Raw genomic sequence first — 20,926 nt, 5'->3', positions numbered from 1 at the left:
ATTATTATTATTTTTTTGTGATCGCAAAATAACAAAATGCATTGTTGTTGTTGTTGTTGTTATTATTATTATTATTATTATTATTATTATGACTAAGCCTTATGTTTATCAGTGCTAGACCCTTGAGAAGTCCTTTGAGAAAGTGAGGCAGAAATCTGCACCTATACAGTTGTGGTCAGAAGTTTACATACAGTGACATGTCATCTTGGATATGAATGTCATGGCAATATTTGGGCTTTCAGTAATTTCTTTGAACTGTTCTTTTTCTGTGGCAGAATGATTGTACAGCATACAGCTTTAATTAATAAAAAAATAAGCACTAGAATTTGGTGCACAAGTTTTAATTTTCTTTGGTTTTTCTGAAATCAACGGTAGGTCAAAAGTATACATACAGCACACCTAATATTTGGGTAAAATGTCTCTTCGCAAGATTCACCTTGACCCAACATTTTTGTTTACCATGAACAAGCTTCTAGCAGAATTCTGGTTGGATATTTTACGACTCTTCATGGTAGAATTGGTAGAGTTCAATTAAATTTGTTTTTTTTTTCTTGGCATGGACTCGACTTATAAGCACGGTCCATATATTTTCAACAGGGTTGAAGTCAAGGCTTGTTTTAAGCTTAATGTTAGCCTGCTTTATCCTCCACAACCAGCTCTGATGCGTGTTTGGGTTCATTGTCCTGTTGTAACTCCCAAGTCGTGTTCAAGTTTCTGATGGTTTATGCTGAAGAAGTCTGAGGTAGTCCTCCTTCTTCATTATTCCATCCACTTTGTGCAATGAACCAGTTCCACTGGCAGCAAAACAGCCCCAGAGCATGATGATCCTACCACCACCACCAGCTGGTACAGTGTCCTTCTGTACATGGTGGTCATTGTGGCCAAACAACTCAATCTTTGTCTCATCTGATCATACAGCTTTCCTCCAGAAAGCTTTTTCTTTGTCTGTGTGGTCAACTTCAAACTTTAGTTAAACTTGAAGGTGTCAATTTTGGAGCAGGCGGTTATTTCTTGGATAGCAGCCTCTTAGTCCATGGTGATCTGAACAGTAGACAGTGATCCATCAGCTTCCAGTTCATGGTAGGGCTGTGCCATGGTGGTTCCCAGGTTGTTCCTGACCATCCAAACCAATTTCCTTTCAGCTGAGGGTGATAGTTTGGGTTTTCTTGAAGCAAAGTGGCTTGGCAAAGTGACTAAACCTCACAATAACTTGGATACAATTGTTTGAACTGATCTTGGAATTTGCAGTTGTTTAGAAATGGCTCCAAGAGACATTCCGGAGTTGTGTACATCTGCGATCCTCTTTCTCAGATTGGCACTGGGCTCCTTGGACTTTCCCATTGTATTGTGTGTTGGTCAATCCAATGAGTGCTGTAAACAAACCCTTTTTATGAAGGCACAGAGAAGCTACCAGCTGTAGTCAATCATGATCACTAACAGGAAGTTAAGAGACCTCGGCCTTGGCAAGATAAGAGACATTTTGGAAGTTTCAGCACCTCTGAATTAATAATCTAAGTGAGCGTATGTATATTTTTGACCCTGTATGTATAATTTTGACCCTGTATTGATTTCAGAAAACCCAAAGAAAATTAAAACTTGTGCACCAAATTCTAGTGTTTTTGTTTTAATTAAAGATGTATGCTGTACAGTCATTCTGCCACAGAAAAAGAACAGTTCAGAGAAATTACTGAAAGCCCAATATTGCCATGACATTCATGTCACTGTATGTAAACTTCTGACCATGACTGTACAATAGTGAACACTATTGTGATCCGGAACATGTGAGCAATTTCATAGTCAAACACTATACAGTCATCCGAGGTCAGGATCAAACCCACGACCCTGTGGCTGTAACTCTACCACTGTACCAACCACTTTCTGTTCATGGGCTCCCTAATGTACAAGATGTAGACCCAATAATGCATTTTGACACATGAGAAAAACAAGTTGTGATCTTGAGAAAACAACTTTTGTTATCATGAACTCACAAGGCAAAAAAACAAAAACAAAAAAAGTCGTCTGGATTTCTGTCGATATCACAGTGTCATGGTTTGCTTTCTTTATTGCCAGTCAGTTATCTTCTATATTATAATAAAAATATCATTGTTCAGCCATAAATTGAAGCATTCTGTCTGAGGGATTGTCTGGTGTTGTGTTTTGACTGTTTAGATTATGATTGGAGAGGGTATTGTGTATTGCATGCAGTCCAGACTCAAGATAGGGCCTGGGAATGAGGGAAGCATCAATGCTGGTGGATGTAATTTCAACTCCTTCCTCCGCAGAACTGTGCGTTTTGTTGGTAAGTGACCAAAGTTCTCATGTGCTCAGATAATGAGTAGAAGATAAATATATAAGTTGTCGAGTGAAAAAATACTTCAGTACTGACTGTACAGCTGTGTGTTTCCTGAAACGTTCATAATGCTAAGTACTGTACTTCCTTATCTCATTCATAATAAGGTTCTTTATATCCTAAAACCAGGGGCCTCAGAAGCATTTTTAATGTGGGGGGGACACATTGGCGGGGGGTCCTCCCCCAGAAAATTTTTAATTAATTAGATGCCATTTCCTGCATTCTGGTGTATTTTTAACAGGTTGTTAAGCACCTAATTTTACCTACAAAAGTCACTTAATTCAATGACTATTTTAGAGACTCAGCAATAAGTCCTCATTCAACTAGTCCATATATTCATCAGCCTGTTTTTAATTAAACCCACTGCTCTGCCGAAGATAATGAGATGAATGTGACACAATTTATCACCAACAATGACTTTATGGGTGCATTTTACTTTTTATTTTGTGTTTTCTATTTAGTTTTAGATGTAACACAACATGCCACTGGGCCAAGCAATAGCGACACTCAACTGTATGTTTAAAAATAAGAATATTCATAATCTCACACAATGAACAGGCATGACATGGCATCATGCAAACTTCATAACACACAATCACACTGTGTCAAGCAACAGTGACACATAAAAATAACTTCACACAATGAACAGGTGAAATTTTGTTCACCACCAACAGTGACTTTAGTGGGTGCGTTTGACTTTTTTCCGATTTAGTGATACTCATAACAAAAATGGCATGGCATCATGCAGTCTTCATAACACAAAATCACACTGTGTCAAGCAACAACGCATAAAAGAGAACTTCACACAATGAACAAGTGCAGTTTTGTCAACCTACATGCAATGGTGGTACTACAGTAACATTTACAGATTAGTATAACAAATAGATTTATAGATAGAACTCCTTCTTATATTGGTGCCACCACAATTTCTACCACTTCATAACTTTTATCCCCCTTTCCTTCACAATCCAGCTGGAATAACATCCAGCCACGGGCGATTGCTCCAAGACAACGAGGGAGGCTCAGCCTCCTCTAAAAATGACGAACATCGAATCATAGAAATATATGTGCTCAACCCAACTACAGTGTGAAATCATTCCGTTATAACTTTCCCCAGTTCGCCTAATGTGTGCGTGAGTTTTTCCCCCTCATGACAGCGCGATGCAGCCCAGCCTCAGTGCACTTCAATGGCATTGGGAGCTCTGCGCTTTCAATCTCAAAAGGTAAGACGGTTATTGGACAAATACTGCGAAAACGCCCGCCCACGGAGTCCCACGGACTCCCAGACTCAGTGGACTTCAATGGCATTTGGGAGCTCTGTGCTTTTCAATCTCAAAATGCAAGACGGTTATTGGACAAACACTGCGAAAATGCCCGCACACGGACTCCGAGCCTCACATGGGAGGGACATGGCAGTTTCCGCGCGGAGACTGGTGATTGGTGAAAGCGGCTGGATATTTTCTTTGATTGACAGCTCGTTTCAACTATAGACAGGCAGCGGTGAATCTCAGTTCAGTCCCATGCGGATTCGCAAGTGCTGTGGTGTATTGTAAGAGATCAGCTTACATTTCGATTTCATTCATTACATACGGTTTCTACCAGCTTTTTTAGTTTGTATATATTTTCATTGTAAATAAAGTGTAAATATAGTGTTGTCAAGTTTGCTATCTTAGTTCCAGAAATGTCGTTTATTTGAGTGACTGAACTTGAACTTGAGGGGGCTAGTCAGCTAGCAAGAAAGCTGCGCACGGATGCCGAGCATTGCTGATTTAATTCTGGTGAAGCCATTTGCCAGTCTTCCTTTCGAGGAAAAAATTAAAATTAAAGAGCAGGGTAGACCAACGCCTCAAATTGACTTGGTGAAAAAGGTAGGGAATAATACTCGTTCCTTTCAGCTCTCCTGGTACGAGAAAGTGAATTGGCTAACAGCAAGTGACCCACATCAACAACAGTAAATAGGCTACTTTAGTAATATGTCATGGATGGACCAAAAATATAGAATCTATTTAAAATGTTTATGCTGAGTATGTTATATTGGAATATATATTTTTCTGGATATGAATTAAACACAGCTACAATTTGGAAAACATTTTTAAACAAAAACACAGCCGAGAACGTTTCACACTGCAGACCTGGATTAAAAGTGAAGGGTTATCAAAATTGTCAAAACATTTCTCAGTCAAAATAAGTAAAATATAGGGAAAGTGTCATTGAATGCTGAGGTTCCTGACAAAGAGCTGCTTTCAATAATGATCACTTTTTAAACAACATGCCACAATTTTAAAATATAAAATGTTAAAATATACCCCCCCCCCAACACCACCATCATGTATATTGGACAGTAGGCTAATGGGCCAAAAGAACCTGTTATTTCATAGTTTGTGACCCTGCCAACAATCAGCCAGATCAGAGGCAAGAGTATGGGCAAAACTGATGTTTTTTCTTTTAAAATCTGGAAATATCATAACCTACCAGCCTCCCCTGTTTGAAAGACTACCAGCTGCCACTGCATCCAGCATAATGGAATACCCCATTAGGCTAAGCTTATTTCATTGTTTAGTTGAACATTAATTTAACGTGGCCGAGGGTTAATTTTGAGGGCATATAACAAAAGAATAAGGTTTTAGCAAAAGCTAGACATTGTGAGGTTGCAATGGGGCTGACGTCACCTCCTCCACTGCACCTTGCACCAACATTTCTCTGCTCGCGCTGAGATTCACTTCACTTGCGCGCGGTGAGTTGTTGTAGGTAACGCCCGGAAAACCCGGAGTGGATTTTCAGTGGTATGTGTATTCTCTTATCGATCAAGTGGAATGGATTCTTTCACAAAGCAATAGAAACGGCGTTGAATGAACTAATATTTTATGTTAAATGTGTGTGGGGGGGTCCAAATGAAGAATTATGAAATGTGAAGGAGACACGTCCCCTTCACATTCAATGGTGGCGACGCCCATGCCTAAAACCCTTTGCGGTTTGGTTTTTTTATGACTAAAATTAATCCAAAAATGGCTCACTAAATTGGTTGTTTAGAACTCAGTAGCTTGCTAGGTTGGTTAAATAGCTAGCTAGCTCATGTTAATTCATACATACTTAAATAGCTAGCTGCAAAGATGCCACTTGGACACCTGAGCATTAGCTATAGGCTGGAGCAGCACTTCAATATACACTGCAACCCTGCTATAACAAACTCTCTTACTACGAATTTTCGCATATAACAAACTAAGTTTGTGTTCCTCATCTTTAATGACAGTATGTCAGAGTCTTCAAAAAATCATCACTGAGCCATGCGCTTCTCTTTTATCTTTCTTTATTCCATCCACTTCCTCTCTGTCTACACCTACCTAGTATTTTCTCTTGTCTGTCTGTCTACCTAATTAGCATTTTTCCCCATGTCTTTTTTCATACTTAACCAGGATTCAGACTCAGAACCTTCTGATTCTTAACCTAACACCTTAACCACTAGACCAGCGACAATTGCAATGGAAGGGATGTTTATATATTTTATATATTATATCCATAATATATGGATATGGTATGTAGTATATATTTATTTTTGTAATTATAAATTTATATGGATATTCATGAAGTGTATATATGGTATATATTTTTATAGGTGTATTAATGTAGTTTGGATTTCGGGGTAGTTAAAAAGGGGTGGGAAATTAAAAAAAAAGTATTGTACTTCTTCCCACTCCTTTTTCGAACAATGTGCGGGGTATTGTAATGTATTAGCTCTTTGTTATTTTATTTATTCTTTTTTTTGTCACTTTTTTCATTTTCTTTCTTTTGTATGTACAAATAGTTACATACATTTTTATACATGTTCGAAATAAATAAATTCATTCATTCATTCATTTTGAATGTATTAATGAGTCCAGTCTTATTACGTCATCAAGTAGTTTAAAATACAAAGTCTTCCCAAATCCTAACCCTCGATAAAGTCTCCCTAATACAAGTAGCAAATTATGAACTGGGTTAAAAATTCTAACCTAGGTTGAAAAATTCCACCTGACCTACAATTCTGACCTGTAACATATACTTCACAAAGTCTGTGTGTAGCAAGAGTCCTTAGAAGCGCACGCTGTGATTGCGCTCTAATCTGGAACAGGTGCATGGTAATTAGTCCTAATGGCACTGTGCATTTGTACGTAAGTAGCAGTTTCAGGCGTGCTGCTGCGCATACAGACATGACACCATTGAAGACAAACTTCACATCCTGGACCGTCTAAAGCAGTGTTTCACAACCACTGGGCCGTGGCCCATTAGTGGGCTGCAAATTTTTTTTCAAGTTTGAAGGCAAATACTCAGTAGTTCAGGATGTCAGAGTGTCCCAAGTCCGGTAGCTGGTTTGACATACACCTTTCAAGTGGAGTAAATATATTTGTGGGTAAATTAAGAAGAACAAGTCTTTATTATTGTCACATTCCTCTTTTGCATTTACCGTAATTCCCCCCCCCCCCATGTGTGCGTGCACACAGAGCACGCGCATGCAGTGGGCTGAATAAATAAATACGTTTGTGGGTAAATTCTGTGATGCCTGCTGTAAGAGAAAAGCAGGGAGGATTGAGACTCGAACAGCTGTGGTGTGTTTACACCCGATACTAAAACTTCTAGCGTCCTAGCAACCATCGCAAAGACGCGTACAAAGCCCAGAAACTCCTCCTTATCTGTGCAAAAACAATACAGGATTTATCTTGTAGTGTCCTGATCCCCAGATCTTTAACCCAGCCACATATAAAAAGTTGTACTCCTTCATGCTCTTCCAGATTTTCATCTGTGTGTCCGTGTAGAACGATGTCTGCAGCACCAGGTAGTTTGAGATGTCGGGGAACTCAGTGGACGGATCATTTTCCAACTCATAATGAATGAATGAAGGAATGACTTTGTTTAAAGACGATAAGTTGATCAGCAGAGCTGGTGGGGTCGGGCATGTACAGATACAAATAATTACAAATAAAAAAGACTAAAATAAACACAATCTTAAAAAAATCTTAAAATCATTTGATGATCTGTTAATTATCTTCACATGAAGTTAATTAATACTATGCATAACTGTTTTCTTTGTATTTAGTTCTGGCTACAGTAGGATCAACATTTATTCTACTAATGTCAAATTTAGTGAGTAAATTTTTCTTTCAGAGGAAAAATCCTTCTGTTAGCGTGTAAGGATCTAATCCCATTGAGTGGTTTCTATATCCACTTCTTTTGAGTGTACTTCTTGGTTTTAATAACTTGCTTGTTTTCTGAACACAAACATGGCAATAAGTTCTTGTGTTAATGGACCAGACTCCACTTTTGGATCATTAACCCGCCCTGCATGCATGGGTTTGACTTCTGGCACATCCATACAGTTTTAAATACAATACCTACAATTAAAAACGGTTTGTTTTTATTGCATTTATTTAATTCCTGGGCTCCCATCTGTAACAGAGAGTGATGTTGCATCCCATTAATACACTTTACAATAGATTATTAGATTCTAATAGAATAGATGAGCCAAAATAATTGGGGATCTTTTTTAATGGGCCCTGACTCATTACAACTATGAATAGGTGGGCTTTAAAGCAGAAAAGGTCGAGAACCCCTGGTCTAAAGCATGGTGAGAAAGCAATGGATTTGTCTAAAGAAGATGCAATCCTGAAAAATTCAGTGTCAACTTTTAAAGAAAAGGCGCTCTGAGACTTCGTCCACAACTGCAGTCAGAACGACAGGCTGAAAAGAAAGAAGCAAATGACGGCGAGTGTGACTTATTTCCTTTACTTTGGAAATATGTAAGTGAATTAAGCGTAAATATAAATTAAACCCAGTGGGTCTTGTTTTACATAAGAGTGAGTGTGTGGTGTGAGAAGTGGGTCCTAGGGTGGAGCTAATTTTTGAAGTTATTAAACATGACCACCTAATTTGACTTCTATGTATATAAAAATAATTCTGGTAAAATATTAACAAAAATGAATAAATCTAACTAGTAGCTCAATCAGCATGAACTTTGGCAGCCAAGCCACAAAGTCCACCACAATTAGATACTGCTGTCATTAGAGGCGTTATTCAATACAGGGCCTACAATAATACTACCCCAGGAATGGATTGGGGCAGCATTAAATATTATCAGTTTTTTAAGGGTTTATTGCAAAGTATACAGTGAAATGTACACTGTGCAATTGTTATAGGGTTAATCATTTTATAAACTGATCACGAACATTATGGAGCTAACCGAGCTAGCTGATCCCATCCCACAGTGCCCGACAACATAAGCTGAAAATATGCTTTGGAAAAAAGCCTCTTCTGGCCCGAGGTCTACATACACCCATACTGAAGACACTTTTTTTTTTGAGTACCTCTGAAGTCTGGATACGGAACTAGTGCATGGTAAATATGCCACATTGCTATAATTGTCAATGTATAAATAAACTATTTTATTGAACAGTATTTTTTAAAAATTTCCTTTATTGATAAAATATATCAAAAAGAATGTACCAATAGTCTAAATAAAAAGCCTGTAGAATGGGTACTTCTTTCAAATATGTGTCTGTGTGTAATTGTCCAAATATGTTCTGAATCTGTAGTTCTGTACAATATATACAAATCCAGAGCTGCCCAAGAACACGTCTTATTTTTCTAAAATTTACTATGCACATACAAGAAATAAAAGAAAATAAAATTATATAAATCATACATTAAACAAGAAGCCATCACAGTGAGCTTTATCACAGGAATGCAAAGGACTAGAATTGTATACGAACTAATATAATAATCCATCTATCCATCCATTATCTGTAGCCGCTTTATCCTGTTCTACAGGGTCACAGGCAAGCTGGAGCCTATCCCAGCTGACTACGGGCGAAAGGCGGGGTACACCCTGGACAAGTCGCCAGGTCATCACAGGGCTGACACATAGACACAGACAACCATTCACACTCACATTCACACCTACGGTCAATTTAGAGTCACCAGTTAGCCTAACCTGCATGTCTTTGGACTGTGGGGGAAACTGGAGCACCCGGAGGAAACCCACGTGGACACGGGGAGAACATGCAAACTCCGTACAGAAAGGCCCTCGCCAGCTGCTGGGCTCAAACCCAGGACCTTCTTGCTGTGAGGCGACAGTGCTAACCACTACACCACCATGCTGCCCTTATATAATAATATAGTTTACAATTTTTATAGACGGCAACAAATGTAAATAAAATAAATAAATATAAATAAACAACTGATGATATAGTACTGACTAGAATATACAGTCGTGGTCAGAAGTTTACATACAGTGACATGAATGTCATCTTGGATATGAATGTCATGGCAATATTTGGGCTTTCAGTAATTTCTCTGAACTGTTCTTTTTCTGTGGCAGAATGACTGTACAGCATACAGCTTTAATTAAAACAAAAACACTAGAATTTGGTGCGCAAGTTTTAATTTTCTTTGGTTTTTCTGAAATCAATACAGGGTCAAAATTATACATATATGGTCAAAAATTTACATATGCTCACTTAGATTATTAATTCAGAGGTGCTGAAACTTCCAAAATGTCTCTTATCTTGCCAAGGCCGAGGTCTCTTAACTTCCTGTTAGTGATCAGGATTGACTACAGCTGGTAGCTTCTCTGTGCCTTCATAAAAAGGGTTTGTTTACAGCACTCATTGGATTGACCAACACACAATACAATGGGAAAGTCCAAGGAGCTCAGTGCCAATCTGAGAAAGAGGATCGCAGATATACACAACTCCGGAATGTCTCTTGGAGCCATTTCTAAACCACTGCAAATTCCAAGATCAGTTCAAACAATTGTATCCAAGTTATTGTGAGGTGTAGTCACTTTGTCAGGCCACTTTGCTTCAAGAAAACCCAAACTGTCACCCTCAGCTGAAAGGAAATTGGTTTGGATAGTCAGGAACAACCTGGGAACCACCATGGCACAGCCCTGCCATGAACTGGAAGCTGATGGATCACTGTCTACTGTTCAGATCACCATGGACTAAGAGGCTGCTATCCAAGAAATAAGTCCCTGCTCCAAAATTGACAACTTCAAGCTTAACTAAAGTTTGAAGCTGACCACACAGACAAAGCTTTCTGGAGGAAAGCTGTATGGTCAGATGAGACAAAGATTGAGTTGTTTGGCCACAATGACCACCATGTACAGAGGGACACTGTACCAGCTGGTGGTGGTGGTAGGATCATCATGCTCTGGGGCTGTTTTGCTGCCAGTGGAACTGGTTCATTGCACAAAGTAGATGGAATAATGAAGAAGGAGGACTACCTCAGAATTCTTCAGCATAGACCATCAGAAACTTGAACACAACTTGGGACTTGGGAGTTACAACAGGACTTCTTCTTCTTTTGGCTGCTCCCGGTTAGGGGTCGCCACAGCGGATCTTTTGTCTCCATTGCTCCCTGTCTTCCACATCCTTCTCTACCACACCTGCCACTTTCATGTCCTCTCTCACCACATCCATGTATCTCCTCTTTGGCCTTCCTCATTTTTGTTTGCCTGGCAGCTCCATCCTCAACATTCTCCTTCCCACATGCTCTGCATCTCTTCTCAGGATGTGCCCGTACCATCTCAGTCTCATCTCTCTTAGCTTAATTTTCAAGCTCTCCACATGCGCTGTCCCTCTGATGTGCTCTTTCCTTATCATGTCCAATCTTGTCACTCCCATTGCAAACCTTAACATCCTCAACTCCACCACCTCCAACTTTGCCTCCTGTCTCTTCGTTAAGGGGACGGGCTCCAATCCATACATCACAGCTGGTTTCACTGCTGTCTTATACATCTTACCTTTCACTTTTGCTGGGACTTTCCTATCACAAACGAGTCCCGAAATCCTTCTCCAACTGCTCCACCCTGCCTGCACTCTCTTTCTCACCTCACTATCGCAGCCCCCGTTTTCCTGCACAGTTGACCCCAGGTACTTGAATTCACCAACTTTCTTTACGTCTACTCCTTGCATCTTCACTACACGCTCATCCCCATTCTCATTGATGCACATGTATTCTGTTTTGCTACTGCTCACCTTCATTCCTCTTGGTTCCAATGCATACCTTCATCTCTCCAAACCCAGCTCAACCTCCTTTCTACTTTCACCACATATCACAATATCATCCGCAAACATCATGTTCCATGGTGACTCTTGCCTCACTTCGTCTGTCAAGCTATCCATCACTATGGTAAACAAGAAAGGACTCAAAGCAGATCCTTGATGGAGTCCCACCTTCACCTTGTACCATTCAGTCGTTCCAGCTGCACACCCCACTGCTGTTTCACTGTTCTCATACATGCCTTGCACCACTCTAATATACTTCTCATTCACTCCACACTTTCTCATACAATACCATAACTCATCTCTCGGCACTCTACCGTATGCCTTCTCCAGGTCTACAAACACACAATGTAGCTTTCTCTGGCCTTCCCTGTACTTCTCCATTAACATTCTTAAAGCAAAAATTGCATCCGACGTGCTCTTCCTTGGCATAAACCCGTACTGCTGTTCACAGATTGCTACCTCTCTTCTCAATCTTGCCTCCAATACCATTTCCTATAACTTCATGGTGTGGCTCATCAATTTTATTCCTCTGTAATTACTGCAGCTCTGTACATCTTCCTTATTCTTGTATATTGGGACTAGCACACTTTCTCCATTCATTTGGCATTTTCTCATTCTCTAGGATCTTATTAAACAACTCGTTAGGAACTCCACAGCTGTCTCACCCAAACATCTCCAAGCCTTAATCGGGATACCATCTGGTCCAACTGCTTTCCCAGTCTTCATTCTTTTCATGGCTGCCCTCACCTCATCCTTACTAACCAACTCTGTTTCCTAATTTGCTGTCTCCAACGAATCTGACCTTTTCTCTCTTGGATTCTCCTCATTTAATAAATTCTCAAAGTACTCTTTCCACCTTCTTAATACACTCTCTTTGTTTGTCAGCACATTTCCATTTATATCTTTCATCACTCTTACCTGCTGTACAGTGGCGCTTGAAAGTTTGTGAACCCTTTAGAATTGTCTATATTTGTGCATAAATAGGACCTAAAACATCATCAGATTTTCACACAAGTCCTAAAAGTAGATAAAGAGAACCCAGTTAAACAAATGAGACAAAAATATTATACTTGGTAATTTATTTATTGAGGAAAATGATCCAATATTACATATCTGTGAGTGGCAAAAGTATGTGAACCTTAAGGATTAACAGTTAATTTGTAGGTGAAATTAGAGTCAGGTGTTTCCAATCAATGGGATGACAATCAGGTGTGAGTGGACACCCTGTTTTATTTAAAGAACAGGGGTCTATCAAAGTCTGATCTTCACAACACGTTTGTGGAAGTGTATCATGGCACAAACAAAGGAGATTTCTGAGGACCTCAGAAAAAGCGTTGATGATGCTCATCAGGCTGGAAAAGGTTACAAAACCATCTCTAAAGAGTTTGGACTCCACCAATCCACAGTCAGACAGATTGTGTACAAATGGAGGAAATTCAAGACCAATATTACCCTCCCCAGGAGTGGTCGACCAACAAAGATCACTTCAAGAGCAAGGCGTGTAATAGTCGGCGAGGTCACAAAGGACCCCAGGGTAACTTCTAAGCAACTAAAGGCCTCGCTCACATTGGCTAATGTTAATGTTCATGAGTCCACCATCAGGAAAACACTGAACAACAATGGTGTGCATGGCAGGGTTTCAAGGAGAAAGCCACTGCTCTCCAAAAAGAACATTGCTGCTTGTCTGCAGTTTGCTAAAGATCACGTGGACAAGCCAGAAGGCTATTGGAAAAATATTTTGTGGAAGGATGAGACCAAAATAGAACTTTTTGGTTTAAATGAGAAGTGTTATGTTTGGAGAAAGGAAAACACTGCATTCCAACATAAGAACCTTATCCCTTCTGTGAAACATGGTGGTGGTAGTATCATGGTTTGGGCCTGTTTTGCTGCATCTGGCCCAGGACGGCTTGCCATCATTGATGGAACAATGAATTCTGAATTATACCAGTGAATTCTAAAGGAAAATGTCAGGACATCTGTCCATGAACTGAATCTCAAGAGAAGGTGGGTCATGCAGCAAGACAATGACCCTAAGCACACAAGTCATTCTACCAAAGAATGGTTAAAGAAGAATAAAGTGAATGTTTTGGAATGGCCAAGTCAAAGTCCTGACCTTAATCGAATCAAAATGTTGTGGAAGGACCTGAAGCGAGCAGTTCATGTGAGGAAACCCATCAACATCCCAGAGTTGAAGCTGTTCTGTATGGAAAAATGGGCTAAAATTCCTCCAAGCCAGTGTGCAGGACTGATCAACAGTTACCGGAAATGTTTAGTTGCAGTTATTGCTGCACAAGGGGATCACACCAGATACTGAAAGCAAAGGTTCACATACTTTTGCCACTCACAGATATGTAATTTTGGATCATTTTCCTCAATAAATAAATTACCAAATCTAATATTTTTGTCTCATTTGTTTAACTGGGTTCTCTTCATCTACTTTTAGGACTTGTGTGAAAATCTGATGATATTTTAGGTCATATTTATGCAGAAATATAGAAAATGTTAAAGGGTTCACAAACTTTCAGGCACCACTGTACATCCCTCGCTTCCCTGTTTCTCTGCCTAGCTAGTCCGTACAGGTCTTTCTCTCCTTCTTTGGTCTCCAGTCTTTTGTACAACTCCTGGTATGCATCTGTTTTTGCCTTCGCTACCGCTCTTTTTGCCTTCTGTCTCGTCTCTCTGTATAACCGCCTGCTTTCCTCATCTCTCTGATCATCCCAATTCTTCTTTGCTAGCCTCTTCTCTTTTATAATTTCCTGCACTTCTTTGTTACACCACCATGTCTCCTTGTCTTCCTTCCTCCTTCCCGATGACCACCCTAGCACCTTCCTTGCTGCCTCTCTTAGTAGTATAGCAGTAGTATCCCAATCTTCTGGCAGACTTCCATTACCACTCAGTGCTCGTCTCATTTCTTCCCTAAACTCCTTCTGATATTCAACCTCTTTCAGTTTCCACCACTTAATCTTCACCTCCACTATTTCACGCTTCCTCTTTTTCACTTTCAAGCTCATCCTGCACACGACCACTCGATGTTGTCTAGCTACTGTACACTCTCCCCTGCCATCACTTTACAGTCTCCAATCTCCTTCAGGTTACCCCTTCTGCAGAGTATGTAGTCCACCTGTGTAGATCTTCCTCCACTCTTAAACATCACACTGTGCTGCTCTTTCTTCTCGAAGTATGTATTGACTATTGCCAAATTCATCCTCTTTGAAAAATCAACCATTATTTGCCCTTCCACATTTCTCTCTCTTACACCATATCTGCCCATCACACCCTCATCTCCTTTGTTTCCCTTGCCAACATGTCCATTGAAATCTGCTCCTATCAGCACACGCTCCTCCCTCGGTATACTTTCTACCACTTCATCCATCTTTTCCCAGAAAGACTCTTTCTCTTCATTCTCACATCCAACCTGTGAGGCGTACGCACACACAACATTGATTACCACTCCTTGAATCTCCAACTTCATGCCTATCACTCTATCTGACACCCTCTTCAGATCAATCACACTGTTGGCCAACTCTCCCATCAAAACAATACCAACACCATTTCTCTTTCCATCAACTCCATAATAAAACAACTTGCATCCACCTCCAATGTTCTTGGCCTTGCTTCCTTTCCACCTCATCTCCTGCACACACAAAATGTCCAACTTCCTTCTTTCCATCATACCTGCTAACTCTCTTGCTCTGCCAGTCAATGTTCCCACATTCAGTGTTCCTACCCTCAATTCTAAGCTCCTTCCCTTCCATCTTTCACGCTCTCTCCTAACATGCCTCCCCCCTCTCTTTCTCCTTCTCCGTTTTGACGCAACAGTAGCATACTTTCCACCGGCACCCTGTTGACCAACAGTACTGGAGGCAGTCGTTGTTAACCTGGGCCCCGACTGATCCGGAATGGTATTTCTCTTTTCAATCCACATGTTAGATTAGGCACAGTTTTACGCCAGATGCCCTTCCTGATGCAACCCTCTCCAATTTATCCGGGCTTGGAACCGGCACCAAGAGTATGCTTATGCACCCCAGTGGCTGGATTGGGAGTTACAACAGGACAATGAACCCAAACACGCATCAGAGCTGGTTGTGGAGGATAAAGCAGGCTAACATTAAAACAAGTCCTGACTTCAACCCTATTGAAAATATATGGACCGTGCTTATAATTTGAGTCCATGCCAAGAAAAAAAATTAATTGAACTCTACCAATACTACCATGAAGAGTCATGAAATATCCCACCAGAATTCTGCCAGAAGCTTGTTCATGGTAAACAAAAATGTTGGGTCAAGGTGAATCTTGCAAAGAGACATTTTACCCAAATATTAGGTGTGCTGTATGTATATTTATGATTTTGTATGGTATAATTTTGACCTGGTGGCACGGTGGTGTAGTGGTTAGCGCTGTCGCCTCACAGCAAGAAGGTCCTGGGTTCGAGCCCCGGGGCCGGCGAGGACCTTTCTGTGCGGAGTTTGCATGTTCTCCCCGTGTCTGCGTGGGTTTCCTCCGGGTGCTCCGGTTTCCCCCACAGTCCAAAGACATGCAGGTTAGGTTAACTGGTGACTCTAAATTGACCGTGAGTGTGAATGGTTGTCTATGTGTCAGCCCTGTGATGACCTGGCGACTTGTCCAGGGTGTACCCCGCCTTTCGCCCATAGTCAGCTGGGATAGGCTCCAGCTTGCCTGCGACCCTGTAGAAGGATAAAGCGGCTACAGATAATGAGATGAGATAATTTTGACCCTGTGTTGATTTCAGAAAACCCAAAGAAAATTAAAACTTGTGCACCAAATTCTAGTGTTTTTTTTAATTAAAGCTGTATGCTGTACAATCATTCTGCCACAGTAAAAGAACAGTTCAAAGAAATTACCAAAAGCCCAAATATTGCCATGACATTCATATCCAAGATAACATTCATGTCACTGTATGTAAACTTCTGACCCCAACTGTACGTAAAATGGACAATTGTAAAAAGAAAATAAATAATTTTAAAATGAAAATGAAAATAAATGAAAATGAATATAAAACTTGTAAATATTGATTGATATATTGATAATATTCTATAATATACGTGTATATAATAATTACACGACAAAAACAATCACACTAGTGACTGGATGTTGATTGAGCTACCATTAAGGTTTAAGATATAATGCACAATCCTTGTCTATATGGTTTTTAGTACAAATGGAAGATGTTCAGGAGGTAAGACGAAATAAAAATGAATGAAAAATAATTTTCTGTCATTTAAGCTCCACCCTAGTGGGTCCATTTCAGTATTACAAACTTTTTGGTATAAAGAACTATTTGGGCGTCCCCCAAGGAGTTCGCTATAGCGGGGTTGCAGTGTATTTAACACAAAAAAGCAATCACTATGGAATATTGAAGTGACATCTTAAATTTAATACAGAGCTTTAATACTATAAAACATCAAAAGCTCTGTCTAGCTAGTTTAGCTCACTCAGCTAGCTAATGACCTACCTGGACATGTTTCCGCAGGTTGGATGTTGAGCTGTGAAATAGCGATATCTATTGTCAAGGGTTTTGGCTGGCACAATTTGTAGATCATCATCACCCTGTTTCATTTGGAGTGTTTAAAACTGAAGATGCTCTATAAATTGGGGAAAGACTCTCCACTGTCTCAGACATTGCAGCTGCTGATGAAGCACTTGATGCCTGAGATGTAGACTTTCAAAAAAAAGTACCCTTACAAGTATTGAACCACGTACTGTAACGAGAGTACATGTAGTTCATTACTTTATACCCTTGTATACATGTATTATAATTAGAACAAGAGCGTAATTGTCTGTCTCAGAATTGTTTTGTTCTTCATTCTCATCTTTTCAGGTGTTCACGTGTTTGGGCTTTGTGCCACGGCTCTGGTCACTGATGTCATCCAAATTGCCACCGGTTACCACACACCCTTCTTTCTGACTGTATGCAAACCCAATTACACTCTCCCTGGAGTCTCCTGTGACAAAAATCCCTACATCACTAAAGACATCTGCTCTGGCCATGATCAGCATGCCATCCTCTCTGCCAGGTAATCCCACAATCCCCTGGGGCAGAGCATCAATATAATAGTGAACTACTGGCTCCGAACCTCAGTCAAAGAGGATTTATTATAGAATTAGATGTATTTGTGCACTTTATCACTTGTTCCTTATCCCGAGTGCTTTCCATGGTTTTGCCTTACTCTAGACATTTGCTTTCCTTTGTGGCAGGAAAACCTTTCCTTCCCAGCATGCAACTCTTTCTTCCTTTGCTGCTGTTTATATTTCAGTAAGTCTTTCCCTCTCGCTGTGGATGTGTGTCTGTTGGATGACAAGAGCAAAGCAAACAATATGTGCCACTAAGCAAATCCTCGTTAATCCCTCTCTTGATGTGGCAAGATAAATGGTATTAGCAAAGATTATAACTGTAGTGAGTTTTTAAAAAAGGAACAAGCTCCTTCCTAATAAGCAAATATATTTACACAAATTTTGCTCAGTTTTTCTATTGCATGTATAGCTTTTGGTATTCAAATGTTTAATTATTTAAAACTGAATCATCTTGCAAGCTATCTGGTCAATTTTGTAGAAATAAACCAGGCACATCTGATTTTCAGCCACCAGCCTGCCACTATGTAAATATCAGAAACGATCAGGCTGATGGATAGGAATTCGTGCACACGGGTATGGACCATCTGCTGTGTTCTCGGTTTCTCTAGATGTACTTCAACTCCACTATCTCAGACAGCACCAAGCTGCTGAAACCTGTGTTGGTGTTCGCCTTCGCCATCGCAGCGGCCCTGACGGGTCTCACTCAGATCACACAGTACCGCAGTCACCCCATTGACGTGTATGTGGGCTTTTGCATCGGTGCTGGCATCGCTGTGTATCTGGTGAGGCTGTTTATTCATGTTATGCTCTTATTCATGCATTTGGAAGCTGTGCTTCTTATCTTGATGCAACACATATCTCCCTCTTCCAAGATGTACTATCTAAGACGGGAGAGAGTCCTGAGGGGTCTTTCAACGTCAGTCATTTCTTCCTTGCCTTAATCTTTTCCCTCCACTCAGAATTAGATTGCATGATGTAAAAATATTCTTACCGGTGATAATCTGGCTCCCTTCACATCCACCGACATATTTTAGGATTTTCCATGAACTTTTTTTTTTTAATTTCCTTTACTAAGTGTGCACGACTAAAATTTGAGACCAACTGATCAATATTAATCTGACTTTATTATATGGCACGAGCTACTTCCGGTAAAATCGTGCTCTCTGATTGGTTCCTTGGCAGGCAGAATTTTCCCGTAATGCCCGTGGGCGATTACGGACTTTCTTTCCAAGGTGCCGGCTTTCAATGTTGCAAAAAACAAAACAACAAAAAAACCAATTAATTGGAAATCTAAAACAGCCAAAAGACAAACAAGAGTCACCAAGTTATTCAGGTAATGAGCAACAAATAGCGTTCAGAAACCATTAACCGCTAACAGAAATTCGGTTTTGAAACCACTAGCCGTTTATTCTGCATGCATGACTCAACTACATTACAAATATGACATGACTGAAAGAAAGCAGTGTCACGCCTCATTATAATGACCGTCTATTTTAAACTGTGGGTGGTAAAAGAGAGCAACTGAACTTGCTTCAAGATAACTCAAGAATCTTCAAGCAAGTCCAGTTGCTCTCTTTTACCACCCACAGTTTACTATGACCTGGATGACTGAGAATCTTCACAGACACGTCTATTTTAATCTTAGAAATTAAAAAAGCCATATAATAAACTCCTTATTAACCTCGCTTGCTTGGTCTTTACTGGAAAATATCAGACCTCGGTCTTTTGGGATGGACCGAGCCACTGTCAAGACGTCGAGCTAATATTTTCCCGTAAAGACCTCGCGCTCAGTTAATAAGTAGTTAGTATATCCTGATGTTAAAATATTTTAGATAAATGAGAAGGACACTCAATCAAGAATGTGCAGTCAGTTAATTACAAGAAATGATTCCCTTGTGTGTATATAATCAGAAAGTGGTTCACTTAAGCTTTCTCTGGTTTGCCCAGGCATTCTATGCTGTTTCTAACTTCAAACCAGTGCAGGATGCTATTCCTGTTCCTGCCCCGCCTCCTCCAAAGGATGCCCTACGAGCTCTTGCCCAGAGAGGCCACGACTCGGTTTACAATAAAGGCCATGCCTCTGAGAGCAACGAAGAGATCACGTCACCGTCTTCCTTGGACGGCTTGAACCGCCCCATCCAGCGGGAGAAGGCGTCATTGGGCAGCCTGAAACGGGCCAGTGTAGATGTAGAGCTCCTTGCAGCCCGCAGCCCTATGGGTAAAGAGACGATGGTGACATTCAGCAACACTTTACCACGTGCTACAGCTGCAGGCCCTGAGGAGCCTGCAAGGCGTCTGGTAACAGTGCCTGTGCCTGTGGACCCAATGCGCTCACACCAGCTAGTCTCTGAATGGAAGCAGAAGTCCTTGGAGATGCGCAGTGCAAGTCTACAGAGCGAAGAGGGCAGTAAAGAGGACTCTGACCTAGGTGAGGACACCACTGAGGAAGAGAGTGCACCATCCACATTATACAGTGCCACTGTGCCTCAATCTGCCAAGCAAGCCAATGCGCCAATTGGAGCAAGGGTAGTGATGCCCCCCAAGCCACCAGTCCCTCCTCCAGTGTCTCCAAAGAATGCGAACACTCGTGCTAAGTGGCTGTCCATCACAGAGAAGAGTGGGGCCAATATTCCAGGTGCACTCAGGGCAACGAACCAACCTCGCATCATGCAGGTCATTGCCATGTCTAAGCAGCAGGGTCTCCTGTCCAACACACCCAGATCCTCTGAGGCATCATCTTCCTCTGCCACCTCCTCCATCACAGGCACTGAGTCACCTCCCTACCGCCCACCATCTGAGCGTGACAGCAGCTCTGGGATCATCACAGTGGATGCCCATGCCGCTCATCACCCTGTAGTCCACATGGTCTCCAACCCTGCCAATCCCTGGGAGTGGAGGGGACCCTCCAATGGGAACATGACCGAATCATATGAACTCAATGACCTGAACCGTGAAGGCTCTAGAGGATATCGTCAGGTCAAGAACAGCTCACCATGCTCTTCAACTAGTGAGGCTGACCTAGATTCTCATAAGCCTCTTCAACCCCCTCAACCTCCCCAGCTCCCCAAGCTTGATCAAACCATGGAGGGACGCAGTCTGCGCTGCAAAACCCCTCTGGTGCTTATTGATCGGGAGAACCCTCAGAACCATCAGGAGAACTTCTACAAAAAGCTGCAGAGTGGAAGACGGTTCAAAGAGTGACAAGGCACAAGATCTAGGAGCACAAATGATGCAGGTTGGACACATATCACTATGCATCACTCAGACTTTCATTCTCATTTTGTGTATTTTTTTTTTAAAGTTTTGATGACTTTGCTCACTAGTGAGGGGAAATACCTGAGTGGTTTATTGAGAAACATATCCAGAAAATGCTGCTTCAGCCGACACAATGAGCACAATATTTTTGGTCAAACTGGAATTGCACCAAAACCTAATGAAGAACATC

General features: G+C 41.0%; 1 protein-coding gene across 1 annotated transcript in view; it reads left to right on the top strand.

Moving 5' to 3' along the window:
* plppr3b (phospholipid phosphatase related 3b) overlaps positions 1-20,682 on the top strand; it is a 30,678-nt gene extending 9,996 nt beyond the window's left edge. Inside the window, exons 3-7 of the mRNA XM_060940588.1 lie at positions 2,170-2,299; positions 17,228-17,423; positions 17,605-17,662; positions 18,090-18,263; positions 19,429-20,682. Of these exons, the coding sequence (XP_060796571.1) occupies positions 2,170-2,299; positions 17,228-17,423; positions 17,605-17,662; positions 18,090-18,263; positions 19,429-20,682 (1,812 nt within the window). The remainder of the gene's footprint in view (positions 1-2,169; positions 2,300-17,227; positions 17,424-17,604; positions 17,663-18,089; positions 18,264-19,428) is intronic.
* Positions 20,683-20,926: the final 244 nt, after the last annotated feature.

This window comes from Neoarius graeffei, chromosome 15 (assembly GCF_027579695.1).
Source record: "Neoarius graeffei isolate fNeoGra1 chromosome 15, fNeoGra1.pri, whole genome shotgun sequence".
In the NCBI taxonomy this organism is placed as follows: Eukaryota; Metazoa; Chordata; class Actinopteri; order Siluriformes; family Ariidae; genus Neoarius; species Neoarius graeffei.
Note: the sequence above shows the minus strand (reverse complement) of the source record. Positions and strands in the feature narration are given on the sequence as shown.